Consider the following 20,122-nt stretch of genomic DNA (forward strand, 5'->3'; position numbering starts at 1 on the left):
TTGTTTGTTTATGTTTTTGTAGGTCCACAATTGTTGTAAAGAAAGCCTACTTCTTTGGTATTTTGGTTGAACTCCACTGAAAAACACTTTCAATCTAAACTGTTCTTTCGGGAAGGTTTTTTTTTGGGGGGTGGGGGAGAGAGTACTCTGTTTTGTTTTTTTAAACAAGCACCCAAAAAGTTTTAATATGGTTGGTGTACAAGGTTTCAGGATAAATCTTGATCCAGCACATTTTCTGAGGCTCACTAAAGCAAGGCTAGTCCACAAAAGGGCTATGTTCTGAAGAAAGATAAGCGTAAGTTATTGATGGGCAGGATATTAGGGTAGTAGACAGAGGAGGATAGAAGAAAGAATGTTTTTCCACTTTGGATAAGCATCTAAATCACTAAACTGTTTTAGGTCTCTGGGCCTAATAATTTGTACAGTACATACCACTTTTTCATCTGTATAGATGACAGAGCACTTGACAAAACTTAGATAAGCATAAGATGGCACAACTAAGCACACAACTGGAAGACATTTTTCCAAGAGCCAGTGTGCTCTTATATCTGAGACCAGTTCTGCCATAAATTACTCCTGGGGGAATTCTGTGCTACTGCACATGTGCATAATGAATGAGCTCCACTGATTTCAATTTTTTTGCGCCGAAAACAGCTTCTGCCAAAACGTTGCTGCAGTTCTGCCTTTTGCCCACCAGAGGGCGCTAAGGCAATAGGACAAAGCAGCAACTCACAGCCAGATAAGGAAGAGAAAGCCTGCCTTCTTCACAGTGCCTGTGGCTAGGTTAGGACACAGGGGTTATGGGGAGACAGACAGTGTAGGGCGCTGGGGGGGGGTCAGAAAGGGGAACATAAGGGCTAATGGGGAAGGACAGGCAGGGGCTGAATGGGAGTGGAGGCATAAGGCCACAGGGGGGAGGTACAGAGACACAGGGAGAGGGGGTAAAGAGCTACACAGGAACAAGGGAATGGCTGGGTGAGGGCACAGACATAGGTGCTGGGAACTAGGTGTGCTACCGCACCCCCTGCCTTGAAGCAGTTTCTATTATATACAGGATTTAGTTTGAGTCAATGGCTCTCAGCACCCCCACTGTAAAAACTGTTCCAGCACCCCTGGGCACAGACACATAGGGACAGGGGAGTGGCTGAGTGAGGGCACAGAGACACATGAGGACAGGGGCAGATGTGCCTGACTGAATGGGAGAGGCTAGGGGTCAGCCAGGGTCTACATGGGGGAAGCATTCTAACAATCCCTTCCCACCCAACCACCCCAAAAAACCTGTTCTATACTTTTCCCACCAATACCCAACAGTACTACAAGTTCACACCCAGGTTCCTTCCCAGCAATTTACTTCCCTCTCCGTCAGCTGTTCCATTACCTGACTCCCCGAAGCCTTTGCACTGCTTCTGAGGGGTGAGGAAATATGGTTCTGTATTCTAGTGTAAATGAATTATTACTCAAGAGTTCTGTATTATTTTGCCTAGTAAGGAATCTATTTGTCAAAAAGCATTTCCTGAATCTTTTTTGTTGTCTGTACTGTTACAGACATACTTGCGGACAGATATTTTGAAATAAATGACCAAAAATGATTGAAAATGGTGTGATTATGTTGTGTTATTTTGACAAATAAAATATGCAGAATTATAAAATATTATGTGCAAAATTTTTAATTTTTTGGTGCAGAATTCCACCAGAATTAACAAATCTTCTACAGAAAGAGACTTGCAGAAAGTCACAACTTCTCTGTGCTTGAGTTTGTGTATCTTCTGTTGTGCTGTGCTACGAGACTTCACTAAATAAGATATCACACTTCACAATCCTTCTTAAGACCAGTCAGTAGAAGAAGTGAGAACAGAACTCCTTAATGAGGTATTTTGTCAATAGCACGTTACTAAATCTAGCTTTAGGTTCTAGACAATTTGTAATGTTTCAGAAGACTCAAGTCAAAATCAATATTTACCCAAACACTAGAAGCACTTCTGCTCAATGAGGGCTCTTTCAGGGCCAAACACAGTTTTCTAAACATTCCCTCCCATCACCCCAAGGCATTCAGGATATAGAATTGTTAAAAGAGAGTTGCAAATGTATTATTTTTTAAGTGGGGAAAGTATTCCTCCTACTTGAGCCCTTTGTTCTCAAAACAGCAGAGATTCTTACTTATATTAAAGTTTCAAGTACAATTTAGGTTCAAGTCAGGGCTAGTAGTGAAAGTTTCAGCATGTTACAGTTAGGAGTTTTAAGTGAAGGTTTAGACTGGAAAGGCTTATACAATCTATAGTAAAGCTCCTCTTCCAGTAACCTACATCCTGTCATGTTTTATTCCCTACCATTGCATTTAGATCAATAATACATATTTATGCTGAAGTTGGTTTGTTTATTCTCGTACCTGGCATCTTCTTGCTGTAATGCCAACTGGTTGTCTAGTCGTAAAGATAACAGCTGCTTCTGGTGGATTGTATCATTAAGCTTCTCTTCTAGCTCTTCAATCTAAAAGCAATTAAAGATAAAAGAGAAAGATGGCTTACCTTGCTAACTTCTCCTGAAACATTTTCTGATCAAAGCTATACTCTAGTCCAGGGGTCGGCAACCTCTGGCACGCAGCTCGCCAGGGTAAGCACCCTAGTGGGCCGGGCCAGTTTGTTTACCTGCCGTGTCGGCAGGTTCGGCCGACCGCGGCTCCCTGGCCACGGTTAGCCGTCCCAGGCCAATGGGGGAGGCAGGAAGTGGCGCGGGATGTGCTGGCCGCAGCTTCCCACCACCCCCATTGGCCTGGGACGGTGAACTGCAGCCAGTGGGAGCCGACGCGGCTGATAAACAAACTGGCCTGGCCCACCAGGGTGCTTACCCTGGCGAGCCGCATGCCAGAGGTTGCTGACCCCTGCCCTATTCTATCTTTCACTAAAAGAATTAAGAAAAATAGCAGGGATCTGAATTAGTCAGGAGACTGCTATTCTGATAGTTTTAAGAAAACCCCAAAATGTTCTAAAGACACCTGCCAAAAGAAAAAGAAATTATACCTGTCCCAAAGTACCTACAAAGTAAAGCTCCAATTCTATAATTGGATTCACAAAGGCAGAGGCATCTGCTTGCTTAGATTTGATTGCAGGATTTGGCCTAAATTCAATTTACAGACAAGTGCAAGCTATAAACAGATATCAACAGAAGAGAGTGAGCCCTGGTTTACGCTATGAACTTATGTCAGTATAACTACAGTTGCTCAGAGATGTGGAAAATCCACAGCCCTGAGGTATGCAGCTATACTGACCAAACTCCCTACATAGACAGGGTTTCTCCCGTCGACACACCTACTGCCTCGCAGGAAGGTGGAGTACCTACGCTGACAGGAGAAGCTCTCCCATCAGCATAGGTAGCATCTTCATTAAGTGCTACAGGGGCACACTTGTACAAGTTCAGCTGCACTGTTGTAAGTGTAGACAAGTTCTAGGATAAAGGTAACAATAATAAAACTATACACTACTGCAGTAAGGCATTCCCCCTACCTCAGCTTCCCCCCCGCACACACTTCTTGTAAATGAGATGATACAAGATATAGAATCTCTCACTTCTAAGTTGCCGATTCTAAGTCAGTCCACATTTACACAGACAAGCTGTTCTCATCTGAAGACGACTCAAAGGTCTACAATTCAGTGTTTCTCAATCTTTTCAGGCTGGTGATCCCTTAACTCCCTTGCATTTACTACAGAAAAATAAAAAAATCTATCAGTGATAACCCTTTGTAGTGTGTGTCTGTGTGTTTGGAGAGACTGACAAAGAATTATTGACTTTGAATGGTAAGAGTGCCTGGGGACTAGTATTTTCTTTGGTTTCCACTGTAACAAGCACAAGACTAAAGTATTGTCACAAGAATTCCCAAGTTCTAACCCCAGCTCTGTTTTTACTAAAGATATATCCTTGGGAAGTCAAATAATTCCTTAATGTCTCAATTTCCCCATCTTTTACCTTCTATAATAAACAAGGAAAATATTTTGGTACCTACCCTACAGGAATATTATGGAAAATTAAAGTTTGTACAGTACTCTGAAAGTGCTAAGAAGTATTAAGTCAAGAATGAAAGTGAACTCGTACCCCTAGAGATTTCCGCAGGGCTGATGCAAATGGCAAGAGAAAGCTCACATTTTCACTTCTGTACTGTATCCAACCTGATCTCAGTTACAGCAACTGAAGTTGATTTGTAAATTGAAGTTGAATTCAAGAACCATGAATGAGGAAGTATATAAAGTACTCTCCTATACTTAAGCAGTTGTTCTGGAATAGGGCGCACATATACACAATCAGATACTTTCTTACTTTGGTCAGATATTCCACTTTCAAGTTGTCAATCATTAAGTTTCTCTGAGATAACTCTATTTTCAGCAATTGTAGATTATGAAGCAATTCCTTCCGTTCAATCAGTTGCCTAGTGATTTTGGTGGTACCTTCTCGCTCTTCAGAAGAGGAAATGTCATCTGTTGGTACTGTAGTCTCTAAACTAATATCTTCAGACTCCAGGGAGCTGGAGATATTTGCTTTCTTGGTTTCCTTGGAGCCCTTCCGTGACATTTTTCTTTCTATCTGAAGAGGTTTTTATGGTTATGATTTGATCTGAGCACCCTGTAGAGTGAAATGCAAAAGTCAGAACAGTTAAGAGGAAAGGTATTAAAACATTATGAAAACTATTAACCAACACTATAGATTTCTTGCTCAATGTTTCGCCTGTCCTTTCACCTGTAAAATATGTTTGTAGGATGCTGTAAAATAAATTTTCCCCCCAGAAGTTTCTGGGGCTTCCTACCTTCCACACTACCAATGGCCTTCTCTGCAGAAGGACATTCTAAGCCAGAAATGAATAAACTACAGCCTGCGGGACCGTCCTGCCAGGCCCTTGAGCTCCCGGCCAGGGAGGCTAGCCTCCGGCCCCTCCCTGGCTGTCCCCTCCCCCCTGCAGCCACGCCACTGTGCGGGCAGCACTCTGGGCGGCAGGGCTGCGAGCTCCTGCAGAGCGGCAGCATGTCTAGCTCCGGCCGGGCTGCACAGATGCCAGACAAGCTGCTTTGAGCGGCATGGTAAGGGGGCCGGGGGGTTGGATAAGGGGCAGGGGGTCCCAGAGGGCAGTCAGGGGACAGTGAGCTGGGGGCAGTTGGATGGGGCAGAGGTTCGCAGGGAGGGGCAGTCAGGGGACGGGGAACAGGGGGGTTGCATAAGCGTGGGGGTCCCAGGGGACCTGTCAGGGGGCAGGGGTGTGGATAGGGGTCAGGAGATGGGGAACAGGGGGTTGGATAGGCATGGGGTCCCGGGGGGCCTGTCAGGGGGAAGGGGTGTGGATAGGAGTCAGGGCAGTTAGGGGCCTGGGATCAGGGGAGTTGGATAGGGGGGTCCAGAGGGGGCGGTTAGGGGCGGGGGGTTGGTTAGAGGCAGGGGGCATTGGAGGGGTAGGCGGTTCTGAAGGAGGCAGTCAGGGAGCAGGAAGTGGGAGGGGCGGATAGGGGGTGGGGGCCAGGCTGTTTGAAGAGGCACAGCCTTCCCTACCCAGCCCTCCACACAATTTTACAACCCCAATGTGGCCCTCGGGCCAAAATATTTGCCCACCCCTGTTGTAAGCTCATCATTACCAATGGGTGGTGTCACTGTGCTGTTTGTACTGTCATCAGTGCTAGTGAGCTACATATGTGGTTATCATAGTGAGATTTCACACTGCTCAGTCTCAACATGATGCCTGACCCCCTCATTAATCACGTGCCTTCCACTGCCTACACAGCATTGCAAAAAGACACTATGGGTCTCTGGTTCAGTCTCGCTCACGTTTCTCTCATTCAATCTCCCTCTTTACCAGAGGCATGGAACATAATACACTATATGGCAGAGATCCAAATGAGGGACATACTTATTATTCACGCAGCAAACTTAAATGACATGGGAAAAATTTCTTAGGCATAAATAATTTTCTATCCCATATAGGTTCTTATACCATCCTCTCTACCATAGTATTTGAACGCCTCCCGGTAGGGCCTTAAGCAAACTGACCACACATCTGTCAACTGTGTTTTGTTCTCTCTCTCAGCCTCCCTGCAGGAGAGAACTGTGAATCCCATACAGTGTTGGGGGGGGGGGGGGGAAATGACATACACTTGACCCTGTGTTTATGTTAGGAAAGGAAGGTCGAAAAACAGTGCCTTGCACCTGCAGTGGGGAAGCTCCAGTCGGACCCTTACTTTACAGTCTTCCTTGCATCCACAAAGCCGAGCTCACTCTCCACCACAGCCCGTGCCACGCCCCTTCATCCCTAATGAACAGCCTGTTTAAACACAGAAGTGGGGGGTACCAGGCCACCATCCCTCAGACTGAGGGACAGTGGAGGGGCCTGAGCAGAGGGGCAGGGTCACCGCAGCGGAACTGGAGGTCACCCCAGGGCAGCAGTGGCTCCTGGTCCCAATGAACACCAGGGGAGCCACGCCTGGGCTGCGCCATCCCGGACCCCACTCGGGCTTCCCCCGTGAATGACCCCGGGCACATCGCCTACCGGCCCTGACCCGCCCAAACTCCTGCGCGCAGCGCGGGCTGGTGCATTTGAATGTTATAACGTATCTGCGGAAACCATTCCCGGGGCGAGCGGCAAAACGAGGCCGGCCGGGGGCTCTCAGATCCCCGCCGCGGAGGCAGGGACATTTCGGGGCGGGGGGGGCGCCCCAGCTAGGCGGGGGGGCCCCTGCAGCCGACAATACCCCCAGACTCACCTCCTACATTTACCGACCAACAGCCGCCCGCCGCGGCTCAGGCTTCACAGCGGAAAGGGCGGAGCTGTTAGATGCCGTCACCAAGACAACGGCACTCGCGCTAAAACAACAGACTAAGGGGGCCGCGTCAACCGCCCCGCTCTCGTCGCAATGCATGCTGGGACCCGCCATCCCATCCCGGCAGAGCTCACACGGCGCAACCGGCGTCCGAAGTGTTTCCGGCGCGTGCCACAGTGCATGCTGGGAGCGGTAGTCTCCGGTTCCGCCTGCCATTCCGGTTCCGGCAGGGCCGGGAGCCTCGCGCCTGGTGCTGGTGCCTACCCCGGCGTGGTGGCCGGCGTCCGGACGGGCAGGATGTTGACCTCGCGCACGTTCCTGAAGCGCACGCGGGCGGGCGCGGTGATGAAAGTGGTGCGCGAGCACTACCTGCGCGAGGACATCGCGTGCGGGGCGGCCGCCTGCGAGCAATGCGGGCAGCAGCCCGGGGAGCCCCGCCTCGAGGCCCAGCCCAGCGGGGCCGCCAGCAGCCTCTGCCCCGCCCCCCACTACTTGCTGCCGGACACCAACGTCCTGCTGCACCAGGTACCGCCCCGGGTGGTGGAGCTGTGCGCGTGGGGCGTAGGACTCACTCCGCAGTCGCCATGGTTATGGGCAGCCGTGTGGGTCCCAGGATATTGGGGGCAGGATTCCTCACCCATCTTCTCTCAGGAATCACTGGTCAGGCCCCCAACATTTCGCGATCCGCTCAAACGTCGTGAGACTTAAAACTAATAAATGTTGTTTTCTCTTTGTTGGCCTGGCAGTGTCTGCTTTGCAGCGCACTCTGGCCGCGGTTTCAAGCATTTCCCCACAGCCTCAGGGATATGAACTATCTCTTTCTGAAATCTGAGCTGAATTTCCCTTGTAATCACATGCCTCCAGGAGCTGGGGTTTACCAAATATTATGAGACATGCAATCAAATCAACAGAGTGGCAGCACCGTCTCCATTGCCCTCGGGATTCCCTGTCCTTTGGGCCAATGCTGAATTTGGCTTCCTTGATTATACTGATTGTGGGGAGTGGGCAGGGGCAGGGCTGCCGGTGCTGGGAGCTGAAGTGAATCTCCTCTCTCTACCTACTCAAATTCATGACTGACAGCTTTTGAAAATCCCACCCAAGGTCTCCAGGCAGGGTCTAGGGACAGCTCCTTAGTGGAAATTCTAGCCCCTTTCTGCTCCCCAGCAGCCAGGGTGGGGCAGGGTCTGGGTATCTCATCATTCATTTTATCTTCTGGCGATCATGTATTAGGGTCAGGTAAACATTTCAATCTCTCTTATCAGTTATAAATAAACCATAACTTGGATTCTTTTTTGTTTCACAGATTGATATACTTGAGGATCCTGTTATTACAAATGTAATTGTGCTTCAGACAGTTTTACAAGAAGTGAGGAAACGGAGTGCACCAGTGTACAAGCGAATTAGAGATGTGATTGCCAATCCTGAAAAACATTTCTATTCCTTCACTAATGAACATCATCGGTAAGGTATAGCTTGGGGTACAGCAAACTTTAGAATGTATTACATAGGTAACTGGGATACAACTGACATGTTTTGGGGGTAATGATGATGACAGTATGACTACTATAGTAGTAAAATTCAAATGCTTTGAAGTTTCATCAACAGACATGAAATGATGCACTTTTAGGGTGGCCAGTTGTGAGACAATTGCAGGTGCGGGAGGAGGAATATGCCTGAAAGTCAACGCTTCAAAATACATTTACTTCAAAATATCCACACGCACTGGGAAATGATTTTGCATTTAGAAAAATAGCTTTTTAATTTAGGAACCAATGAAACTAAGGGTTTTCATGCATTTATTGCCAATAATTACATGAATTGGTCTCTGGGTAATTAGATTGGTCCCTTAGTCTGGAACATTGTGTGAAAAGCTTCATGAATGATTCTCCTGTGTTATAGTTGTTCTTGTTTTACTGGAGGTAGGGTGTAGCTACCTACCCCAAACTACTTTCACCTGCTGCTCTGACTCACTTCTACATCCTTGTCCCAAACCTAAATTTTCCAGCACTGTTGCAAAAGACACGTGATTTTAAATGTTTTGTGTTTATTAAGTAACGTAATAGCAACTTGAACCAAAATTTAATTTCTTTGCTATTTTTTCTTAATCGCAAGCATGTATTGGTTTGGTGTGGAAATTGCTACTGGAACAGATCTCTAGTCTGACTAGTAGTATCCTATCTGCAGCAGTGGCTTTTAGTAGATTTCTCAAAAGAAGGCAAACCTTCACTCTGCTACGCACACTAATGCATTTGGACAATTGTGCATTGTTAAATCATTGGAAAACTTTTGAAGGCCTACTTTGGTGGTTTGCTAATGCCAAGAAGTATGCAAGATTTGTAACTCTTGTGTTATTGTTGGTGTGTTCTGTTAAACTGTTACCACATTTCACTCTTGTGGTGATTGCATTTCACCAATGTGCAAAGTGAGCCGCACAAGTGAACATCTTGATATCAGTCTGGATAAAAGACTATATATAAACATAAATTGTCATTAGCCGCAGTCATCTAGGGCTTGATCCAACGCTCATTGAAATCAATGGAAAGACACTCTCTTTGACTTCAGTAGGCTTTGGATCAATCAGGCCTCTAACTTTTCTGAGGGCTTAAGTTGACTTCAATTACTGCGGTGGCTTTAAGTCAACTTAAGTGGTGGTTCATGTTCACTCTTGCCCCTCCTGTCTGTGGTGTGCGTCCTCACAAGGAGCTCTTCCACCGACTGAAGTGGGGCATTGTGGGACACTGACACTGGAGTCCAGCAGCCCTGGGCTGACACCCTCAGCTAAAAGCATGGGGTTCACAGCACACCACCCCCCCAACTGTCAGCTGGGCACTGGGCTCACAGCTGTGTCCCCCCAGTCCCTGTGCTGACAGCCGGAGCTGTCAGCCAGGCACTGGGCTCATAACTGTGAGCCCACCCCCCGGCCCAGGGGCTGACAAAACTGAACCCACACAGGGCTCAGTTTCACAGCAGGGAGCTACCAGCAATGAAATTGACATTCTTGTCTGGTTCATGACTGCTGCTGTTTCACTTTTCAGCTTTGGCTGTCAGCTGGTCGGGGGGGGCTCTGTGAGTCCCCGTACCAGGTCTGGCAGCCCAAGCTGTCAGCGCCATGTGGGGCTCATTTCTGGAATCCCCAGGCTACAGGGCTGACAACAGGAGCCAAAATGTGAAATAATAGCAGCTGTGAACCTGATAAGAATGTCAGTTTCATTGCTGGTAGGCTCCCTGCTGTGAAATTGAGCCTTTCGGGCTCACAGCTGGGCTGTTGCCAGCGGGGAGAGAGGGGGGGAGTCTAGCTGCCACGGCTGACAGCCAGAAACCCTGCTCTCCTTTCCTCCACACCCCCAGATCCCTCACCAGGAGGCAGCAGTGGGGTCTAGGCTCTCAATGCTGGGGGGCGTGGAGGGGACGACACACTCTCAGCTGTCAGCCCGGCTTGGGGTTGGACAAAAGTCTCAGGGAAGGTATACTGAGGTTCTTTGTTTTGTCAACAGGCCTAGAGGTATAGTCCTCCAACTCTAGTCTCTCTTTCAGTTGCGTGGGTCCTGTACCCCCAGGATGGGTCTCAGCTAAGTCGACTTCCTTGCTGGTAACACCTAGTTTGGCCCAACCTACAGCTGGGGGAGGGGAATCTGGGAGGGAGGCAGACCTTGGCCTTCCTGTTTCACAGGGTCGCAGCCCAGGGCCCTGAAAATGTAACACCCTGGGTGGCCTAAGTTTGGCCCACCTCCCAGTCACCTTCTCCTGAGCCACTGCCTACCACACCTGATGTCTCCATTTGGGGCATGTCTGCTGTTAAGTAAAGCTCCTTGGCTTCAAACCCCCAATCTAGGGGCCAATGCAGGTGACTCTGGTGTCCCTGCACACAGTTCTCCCTCCTTTGTTATTGTTGAAGGTAAAGGGGTAGGGGCTGCTTTTTCTACTGCTGCAGAGCAGTACTTCTCTCTTTCCCTACCCCTACGGGAGCTCTCTTTATACTGGTCCTTTCTCCAGGAGCATGTTAGGCAGTGTCTGAGGGCAAAGTTTTCCTGGCCCAGTACTGCTCCAGCCCTTCTCTTTTTTCTCAGACTTGGTGTGGGGTCTATAAACTCCATCACAGAAGATAACTAATTTTAATTTGTTGATGCATGCAAGTAACTTCTATTATTGTTTCTGGAGTACATTATGTTTGTCCTTGTGTTGCTCAGTTAACTAAATTCATTAAGTCCCTCTGGAGTGTCTCTCAGTCCTCCCTAATCTTCAATAATAAGTTCTATGTTGGAAATAGAATTTTCTCACTATTTTTCCTTATCCCCCTAACTTTTAGATTGTTGTTTGATGTATTTAAACATCAGTAGCATCACACTTAACCTTACTTTAGGATTTTCTGTTGATTTCAGAGAAACTTACATAGAACAAGAGCAAGGAGAAACTTCTAATGACCGCAACGATAAAGCCATCCGGGTAGCAACAAAATGGTATGATGAACACTTGAAGAAAATAAACAATGAGGAGACCATACAAGTTATTTTACTAACAAATGACAGAAATAATAAAGAGAAGGCTGTGGAAGAGGGATTAACTGCTTATACATGTAAGTTTATTGATATGAAGTATTTGACTTATTGCTGACATGTAAAAATCCCCCTAGTGTCTTCATACTTATCTTGTAAATAAATAATTTTGTACTTTTGTTTTTATAGGTGAAGAATATATAAAGAGCTTGATAGCTAATCCTGATCTTGTAGATCGGCTTGCTTGTGTATCTGATGAAGGGGTATGTTTTCTTTTATTTATTTTTTGTTCCAGCTCTTCAAAAGAAATATAAATGTTTTGCAGTATGGTAAAATTAGTCTTTGTGTCTTAATTTATCACAGTTTAATGACAGTATTGTTTTGCTGCTGCTGCTCTAGAGAAATAAAATTGGAAATGCTGCTCTGAATGCACTGTTTATGCAGTTATTAGAAAATAGCTACAAGTTACATGCAGAAGTCACAGTTGCGGTAGAGAGTTCCTCATTCAGTGTCGGATGAAAACAATATCAATTGAACAAAAAAATGTAGATCCATATCCAGAATAATTGGTGCAAACAAAAATTGCCTAAAACTGGATTGTGGACCAGTTAGCTCTTTGATTGTTCCTGTTGTTTTAGAGTTCACATTAATTTAATATTTTTCATAAGCATTTTCTGTAAAATTTTTAGTTAATATATGGTTTACTTGTATAAACAGTTTAGGTATTCCAAATACCTACATACTCTTATAATTAATAATTTAATATGGGACAAAATATAGATATTTTCTGATTTATTAAATATATTAGAGTTGATGTGGTTTCCAAAGCTCTCACTTTGCTCAATATTTCTCTTAAAGTTGTGGTTTAATAAATGCTTTAAATCATCTAATTTGGTTGAGATTTTAAAGGCTTAGGATTTGGCGGGCGGTGAGGAGTTACATGGAACATTGATAAATATTGTCTTGGAAACCAGATTTCCCTCATACAGACTTGATGCTGTCCTGATAAACTCTGAACAAATATAAAAGCACTTGACATCCACACAGTATATGGCTATGGTGTGCAGCTGCAGGCAGAAGGAAAGAACTCCCAGTATGTGATGCTTCCAAGGTCCTTGTACTGTTGTGAAACCTTTTGAGACAGTAATCCACTTCCTGTTAGCAGTAGCCGAACACATTTTATATACTCTTATTGCTACATAAACAAATGGTTATACCTCTGATTTTTGCACTGGAGTTTGGTAGGCTGAATTTATGTCAATGAACTTAGTTTTAGGATAATTATGAATGCAATGAACCAACTACCAATTTTAACTTTTTTAACAGAAAGAAATAGAAAGTGGAAGGATAATTTTTTCAGAGCATCTCCCCCTTAGCAAATTACAACAAGGCATAAAATCTGGAATCTACTTTCAAGGAACCTTCAGAGCCAACAGAGATAATTATCTTGAAGCTACAGTATGGGTTCATGGAGATGCTGAAGAGAACAAAGAAGTGAGTTTTGCATTCGATTTCATATTTTCAGAAACATCCAGTGTGTTTTAATGAATAATTTATGGGTTTCTAAGGATTTAGGTAGATGAGCCACATGACCTCTTGATCTGAAATGTTGCTATAATGTCCATTCACTTAATGAAGGCCCTTTCTCTTAATTTTTTGTGGCCTAAATTAATTATCTATATGTGATGTCATCCCAGTTGTCTTTAACTCAGATTTTCCCCCACAGCCTGCCCCACTTGGACAGCCAAAGCCCAGGCTGACAGGGAGCTGCAGCCTGCCCTGCTCTGAGAGTGGGAGCCTGGGCTGATGGGCTGATAAGATCTTGGTTTTTATAGCACTATCCGCTTCTTTTTTGTGAGCAGTGTGCATTTTATTTTGGCCATTTTTTTTCCCCTCCAGTTTTATTTGCCGCTAGTCTGACTCTTTTGTTAATGGGAAGTGAGAAGATTCTCTATTGACCGTTATACAAGTCCACTTATTAAGACCAAGGAAATATGTCTGGAGTGCATTCAAATATATATATTTTTTTCTCATCTTCTTGAGCATTTATTGAAGTTAGTAATCTGGGAATGTAATGTAGTAAAATCTCATTCTGTGGGCAAATTAGTGATAGAAAGGTAGGAAAGGTGTCATTTGATTTGTTTAAAAAAAAAATCTACAAAACCATAATTTCAGTGGTGTCACCCTCTACGTGATAGGGAGGACCTGCTGCTTTCTCCCAGCTCTAGGTCCTACGATTGATGGAAACTTTGATAATACAGTGTCTTTGGAAATGGGTCAAGTTAGGTATCATTTAAAAGTCCTGTCTATCATAAACACAGTGATACCAAACACAACAGACCTAGAATAATTGTGTAAATGTATAGTTGAGAGAAGTTTTATAAATCAGCATTTTTTAGTTATACTTTAACACAGGGATGCATTGCTTCCATAAAAAGGACATTGATCTTTGGTAATCTTCGGGGAGTTAGCCCTGGCTTGTACGACTGAAAACACTAATTCATTGAGTCATCTCCGTCTAGGGCACCATTGCTAGACAAATTGCCACTCAATTCTCTCAACTATATACTTCCTACTCAACTTGTACAAGGCACGCTGTTAGCCAGACATTTGCAGGGTGTTGAGTATCTAGTCTGTGCACGCAAGCATTTGATTACCTGAAGGATTGATTCGGAAGTGCATGGTATTTTACACATCACTGGTGTGTGATAAATTCTTCCTCCAAGACCCATCCATGCCCAGTGTGGGAGGGTAGTTTTTGGATGTGCTTAATCATCCTCGGAACCATTCCATTGCTTGATGATTTGCCCTTGCAGAAGTCTTGAGTGTAATGTCTTACAGAGAGCACTAGAACATCTGTGTCTCATGCAAAAACCCAGAGTTTAGTAGCACCCCTCTCTCTGGCATTGAGGGCATACAACAGGGATCGGCAACTGGCTTGCCAGGGTAAGCACCCTGGTGGGTCAGGCCAGTTTGTTTACTTGCCGCGTCCGCAGGTTCGGCCGATCGCGGCTCCCACTGGCGTGGTTCGCCGTCCCAGGCCAATGGGGGCTGCAGGAAGGGCGGCCAGCACATCCCTTGGCTCGCGCTGCTTCCCGCAGACCCCATTGGCCTGGAGCGGTGAACCGCGGCCAGTGGGAGCTGTGATTGGCCAAACCTGCCGACGCAGCAGGTAAATAAACCCGCTTGACCCACCAGGGTGATTACCCTGGCAAGCCAGTTGCCGATCCCTGTTGTATGCCCTCAATACCAGAGAGAGGGGTGCTACTAAACTCTGTATTTTTGCACGAGACACAGATGTTCTGTGATTACCCTGGTAAGCCACGTGCCAAAGGTTGCAAATCCCTGGCACACAAGATAACTTTAGTGTCAGCCACCTTATGGGAGCTACCAAGAAATTCCTCTCAACTGGGTGAGGCAGCAGCTTCGTTACACCATGTGACAACAACAGTTCTTTGAACAATTTAATTGATTCCTTTGCATACATGTGAAACATGAGATGGTGTGTTCTAGATCTATAATTAGATTTCACCAATCCAGTAACAGATGTGAACTCCGGGATCACTGTTACAGTTTTATCATTGAGTCACAGACATTCCCCTTAGACTCTCCAGTCTATCTTGCCACTCAGGCAAGCTGGATTTAGTGATAAATGGTCACTTACACCAAAAATCACAAAATATTCAGGTTGCTTCCCAGTCCCACTCACTCACCCCAGATCAGTTGGTACCCTAGATGTTATACCAAGGACCAATCCTGTAATAAACTATCTATAGGTTTATTAACCTTTATTAGGAAAAAGAAATGAAAGTTATTTTACAGAGTAAAGCAAGCAAACATACTCACACTGAGTTACCACCTGTGATTCCTAAAGATGACAGAGATGTGGTAATAATCTGTCCATTCAAAATGTCTTTCTGGGCAGATCCAGGTCAATCCTGGGGAGCTCTGCTTTAGTTTAGTGCAGGGGTCGGCAGCCTATGGCACACGTGCCAAAGACGGCACGCGAACTGATTTTTAATGGCACGCTGCTGCCCTGGCAGGCAACAGCGTGCCATTAAAAATCCGGCCCGGCCTGCTCTTCTTCACCCTCTGCCCCCGCAGGGGCAGAGGGAAGAAGCTTGGTCCTGCCAGCTCCCCTGCCTCTTCCCGCCGTGTGCTGGGTTCCTGCCCCTCCTCCTCCTCCTCTCCGTCCGTCCCTCCCTCCCTGCTTGCCAATCAGCTGCTGGCCCTTGCGAGGGAGGAGCGGAGTCAGCGTGCTTGCTGCTCCCAGTGGAGGCAGAGAAGAAGTGGGGGCAAGGCCTTGGGGAAGGGGGGCTGGAATTGGGGCATATCCCCTCCAGCCCCCTGCCGTGAGCACCCCACGATCCCAGCCCACACCCCCAGCCCTCTGCCCTGACCCCCCTCACACACACCCAGCCCTCTGCTTGACTCCTTCAAAACCCCCCCCCCCCACGACTCCAGCCCTGACTCTGGCATCCCCACGCACTCACCACATCCTGACTCTTGCACCCCCCACATCCCCACCCCCACCCTGAGCACCAAACGGGAGCTCCTGCATCCTCTCCCCCTACACACACATTCCCATCTGCACCCCTTGCACCAAATGGGAGCTGCCCAGGTAAGCGCTCCGCACCCAAACCTCCTGCCCCAACCCTGAGCCCCCTCCCTCATTCTAGCTCCTGGCTAGACCCTTCACCCCCAGCCCTGTGCTCAATGCACTCCCACCCTCAGCTCAGTGCAGAGAAAGGGGAAGAGAATGGGCCAGAACCAGGGAGAAGGTAGGTACCCACTGTATGTGGGCAGGGCCGGGACCCCAGACTGGCAGCGGGCTGAACGGGTCCGGCAGCTGGGATCCCGGCTGGCAGGAGCCGGCGTATGGAACCTCTGAGCGGCAGCGGGTTGAGCCGCTCAACCCACTGCTGGTCTGGGGTCCCGGCCGCCGGCCCCGCACAGCCCGCTGCCGGCCTAGGTGAACAGAACCCCAGACCAGCAGCGGGCTGAGCGGGCCGGTGGCGTAAGATCAACATTTTAATTTTAATTTTAAATGAAGCTTCTGAAACATTTTGAAAACCTTGTTTATTTTACAAAACAACACTAGTTTAGTTATATAATATATAGACTTATAGAGAGAGACCTAGAAAACATTAAAATGTATTACCGGCACATGAAACCTTAAATTAAAGTGAATAAATGAAGACTTGGCACACCACTTCTGAAAGGTTGCTGACCCCTGGTTTAGTGTCTCTGACCCTGTGAGAGTTCAAACAGCAAAGAGAGATGAATAGTTTTCTTTTGACCCTGTTTTATTTTTAACTTTTGACCTTCCAATCCATGAGAGGAGCTCCCTTGCATGTAGCATTTCCAAGGTGTGATAAGGCCATTCACCAGTCCTTTGTATTGTGATGTCCTTTAATGATCCATTTAATTTTGATAGACCTTCTTAATGGGTGGGAAGGACGATTCCCCTGCCTGTGTTCACAAGTTCAGAGCAAACGTTTTCAAGGTCATATAGCAAAACTTACATATTTCCTTTTATAGAATGGGATACAGACCTTAAAGTGATATTAACATATGTAGCAACTTACAAACGTTTCATAGAGTCTAAACACTAAATACAATAATAATACCTATTATTACAAACATGCTGATTTGGTTTGCAGCTATGAGTCTGTCAGTTCTAGCTAATGCCTACAGAGTTGGTCAGAACTGGCACTTGGTTTACCAGTGTCACAAGGGAAACATATGAAAGGTCACGTGTGTCTTTATTAAAGTTTCTTATACGTTTAAGCTAAATTTTTAAATCCGTTGAAACAAAGATTAAAAATAAAAGGAGATTAAACTTGGAAAATCCAAGCATTATCTGGGTTAAAATCTGAAAAAAAGTGTGGTTACTAGGAGTGAGAATACTAGAAAAGTATTTTTAGTACTGAAAGAGACCTGGGGTGGAAAAAATAGTTTTTGATAGCTCTTATATTGGTCTGTGTAAGCTCTTTGGGACAGGAACTGCTGCTTCTATTGTATGTATGTACTGTGCCTAACACAATAGGGCCTCTGGGGGACTACTGTAAAATTTTGTAATTTTAATATCTAAAACATTGTTTTCTTAAACAGATAATTATACAAGGACTTAAAAATTTAAACCGAGCCGTTCATGAAGATCTAGTAGCTGTGGAACTGTTGGCAAAAGACCAGTGGGTTGCACCATCCTCTGTAGTTTTGCAAGATGAGGGTCAAAATGAAGACGACGATGAAAATGAAGAGGAGAAAGAAAATACTGTATGATATAAATTACAGGTTTCTGATTCAGTCCTATTTGTGCTCCTGTGTTGTCTCCTTTCTTCTCGTTGCCTGGCACCCTAGAGCAAGATCTATTTCAGCTCTTGAAAGATGAATTCAATAGGTCTAGTCAAAAATGTCCAAAATTTATAGTTTGGACAAAAAGGATAAAATTTTGAAACAATGATTCCCATTTTTTTCATCCAGTTCTAGTGGTGAGAGATGTGAAATCAGGAATGCCAGTGTAGCCAGGTCGTGGCTGGATACAGACTTTCTTATCTCTCACTCTCTTTTCCATGTGATTTGTATAAAAGTTTCCTTCAAAACTAGATGTATCCTCCAATTTACCTGCTTTCCTTTTTCTTTTTTTTAATTTTTAAGGGGATGATAATTTGATAACTTAACTTTTTATTCCTATACCAAGAAAGTAAATATTAATGCAGGGATCGGCAACCTTTGGCACATGGCCTGCCAGGGTAAGCATCCTGTCGGGCCGGGCCAGTTTGTTTACCTGCTGCGTCCGTAGGTTTGGCCAATCGCGGTTCCCACTAGCCGCCATTTGCTGTCCCAGGCCAATGGGGGCTACAGGAAGCAGCACGGGCTGAGGGATGTGCTGGCCACCACTTCCCGCCAGCCCCGTTGGCCTGGAGCGGTGAACCGTGGCCAGTGGGAGCCACAGTCAGCCTAACCTGCAGACGTGTCAGGTAAACAAACCGGCTCGGCCCGGCCCGCGAGGGTGCTTATGCTGGCAGGCTGCGGGCCAAAAGTTGCCGATCCCTGCATTAATGATACTAGTACTTAGCAGCAGCTTAAGCAGGAAGCAATAAAATACCTTACAAAAACATTGGTTATTTAAAACAAAAAACCCCCAACAACCAGGAAATTCACATGTAAGGTTAAATTTCACATGTTGTTTTCAAATATTTATATTTCTTTTAAATACATAGAAAAGATGCCTGCACTGTTTAAACACTGCCTTTAGTAATTTCTGAGAGAAATCAGAAACTTCACCATCCTTTTATTTTTGATTACAAATAATTTGTAACAGATTTCTTCTAATCAGTGATCACAAAAACTGGGATTCCTTAATCTTAATTACACAATTGTCCTGCCATCTCCTGCTTTTATTATAGGCATACGGGTGTACTAAATATGGATAGATATGTAAAAAAGATACTTACAAGTTTCTAATTAGAAAAATAGCACACTGGGGGTGATCAGTCCCTGCTCATAAATGGTCTCACTCCTGGAATGTATGGAAGTTCTCACGTGATTATCTTCTGATTCCATGCACGAGCCAGTTATTAGATGGAGCTAGGTCCAGATTACAGCACTTGCATGAAAAGAGCAAAGGTTAAGTGTGATGACAAACCATTAGCCTTCAGTGGGGTCATGTATGTAAGTAACCAGCTATAAAACATGCTGTGGTGCGTATTTGTGATACTCCATTCACAGAAAGAGACAGGAAGATAGTGTTTCTGTGCGGGTAGAGTTAAGATAGTGTGGGCACCTTAATTTCCATATAGTCAAATGCCTGTTACATTAAATTTGAATTTCCTGACTTTTAAATTGTTGTCTTAAAATAAGCACATAGCTCCCCCCCACCTCATTCGCATCCCCAAGTAATGAGAGTCTTTTTGTTAAGAGGTTTACAGAACAGCAAGGGTGGAGGAAAGTAGGGGGATTGCGTGGGCAGCAGAACAAGAGAGCATTCCTCTCTCACACACACAGATTTGAGGTCATTGGAGATAATCAGCTGAACATGAGCTCCCAGTTTGACCTTGTGCCAAAAGAGCTAATGTGATGCTGGGATGAATAAACCGGGTAATCTCAAGTAGGGGCAGAGAGGTTATTTTACATCTATATTTATCACTGGTGCGACTACTGCTGGAATACTGTATCTGGTTCTGGTGCCCACAATTCAAGAAGGATGTTGATAAATTAGAGTTCAGAGAAGAGCTATGAGAATGATTAAAGGATTAGAAAACCTGCCTTATGACGATAAATACACTGATCTCTTTAAGTCTATCTTGACAAAGAGACGATTAAGGGGTGACTTGATCAGTTATAAGTACATACATCAGGAACAAATATTCAATAATGGGCTCTTTATCTAACAGAGAAAGGTATACCTGATCCAAATGCTGAAAGATTAAGCTAGAAAAATTCAGACTGGAAATAAGGCGTACATTTTTAAGTGAGAGTAATTAAGCATTGGAACAATTTACCAATGGTCCTGGTGGAGTCATGACTGCATGTTTTTTAAAAAGATCTCTAGGATTATTTTGGGGGCAGTTCTGTCGCTGGTGTTATGCAGGAAGTCAAACTAGGTGATCATGTCATCCCTTCTGGCCTTGGAATCTATGGACCCTTTTTGCAGCTTTTTTCCCTCCACTGTGTTCTTATGTGTAATATATCTGTAAATTTAGGGTTAATACCAGTTTAATCTAGATCAAAGCAGCTGATGTCACACCTTGCAGACATTAAAAGTGGTGTAAAGGATATGGGAGGAGGGGGGAGGCATGGTTCTATTTATGATGTCATAATCTAGGTTATGAGCAT

General features: G+C 45.4%; 2 protein-coding genes and 1 long non-coding RNA gene across 10 annotated transcripts in view; 1 reads left to right on the forward strand and 2 right to left on the reverse strand.

Moving 5' to 3' along the window:
* Positions 1-6,921, reverse strand: part of PIBF1 (progesterone immunomodulatory binding factor 1) — a 186,256-nt gene extending 179,335 nt beyond the window's left edge. Inside the window, exons 1-3 of one of the 7 annotated variants that reach the window (XM_045011564.1) lie at positions 6,732-6,916; positions 4,309-4,611; positions 2,387-2,487 (exon numbers count right to left, since the gene is read on the reverse strand). In XM_045011564.1, coding sequence (XP_044867499.1) covers positions 2,387-2,487; positions 4,309-4,560 — 353 coding nt within the window. In that variant the 5' untranslated portion in view covers positions 4,561-4,611; positions 6,732-6,916. Of the gene's footprint in view, positions 1-2,386; positions 2,488-4,086; positions 4,267-4,308; positions 4,612-6,177; positions 6,264-6,731 lie in introns of those variants that run through there. The other 6 variants (XM_045011573.1, XM_045011581.1, XR_006578430.1 and 3 more) reach the window with 6 other exon arrangements.
* A 97-nt stretch (positions 6,922-7,018) lies between these two features.
* DIS3 (DIS3 homolog, exosome endoribonuclease and 3'-5' exoribonuclease) overlaps positions 7,019-20,122 on the forward strand; it is a 30,242-nt gene continuing 17,138 nt past the window's right edge. The window contains exons 1-6 of the mRNA XM_045011551.1: positions 7,019-7,313; positions 8,092-8,249; positions 11,168-11,361; positions 11,471-11,544; positions 12,608-12,775; positions 17,396-17,560. Coding sequence (XP_044867486.1) covers positions 7,086-7,313; positions 8,092-8,249; positions 11,168-11,361; positions 11,471-11,544; positions 12,608-12,775; positions 17,396-17,560 — 987 coding nt within the window. The 5' untranslated portion in view covers positions 7,019-7,085. The remainder of the gene's footprint in view (positions 7,314-8,091; positions 8,250-11,167; positions 11,362-11,470; positions 11,545-12,607; positions 12,776-17,395; positions 17,561-20,122) is intronic.
* Positions 16,640-20,055, reverse strand: LOC123367392. 2 transcript variants are annotated; one of them, XR_006578441.1, is made up of 3 exons: positions 19,999-20,055; positions 18,742-18,893; positions 16,640-16,753 (listed from the first exon to the last, which is right to left on the reverse strand). It is a non-coding gene; the product is annotated as an uncharacterized LOC123367392 (long non-coding RNA). The 2 variants fall into 2 exon arrangements; XR_006578440.1 differs by having other exon boundaries at positions 19,789-20,047.

This window comes from Mauremys mutica, chromosome 1, assembly GCF_020497125.1.
Source record: "Mauremys mutica isolate MM-2020 ecotype Southern chromosome 1, ASM2049712v1, whole genome shotgun sequence".
NCBI classification, from domain to species: domain Eukaryota; kingdom Metazoa; phylum Chordata; order Testudines; family Geoemydidae; genus Mauremys; species Mauremys mutica.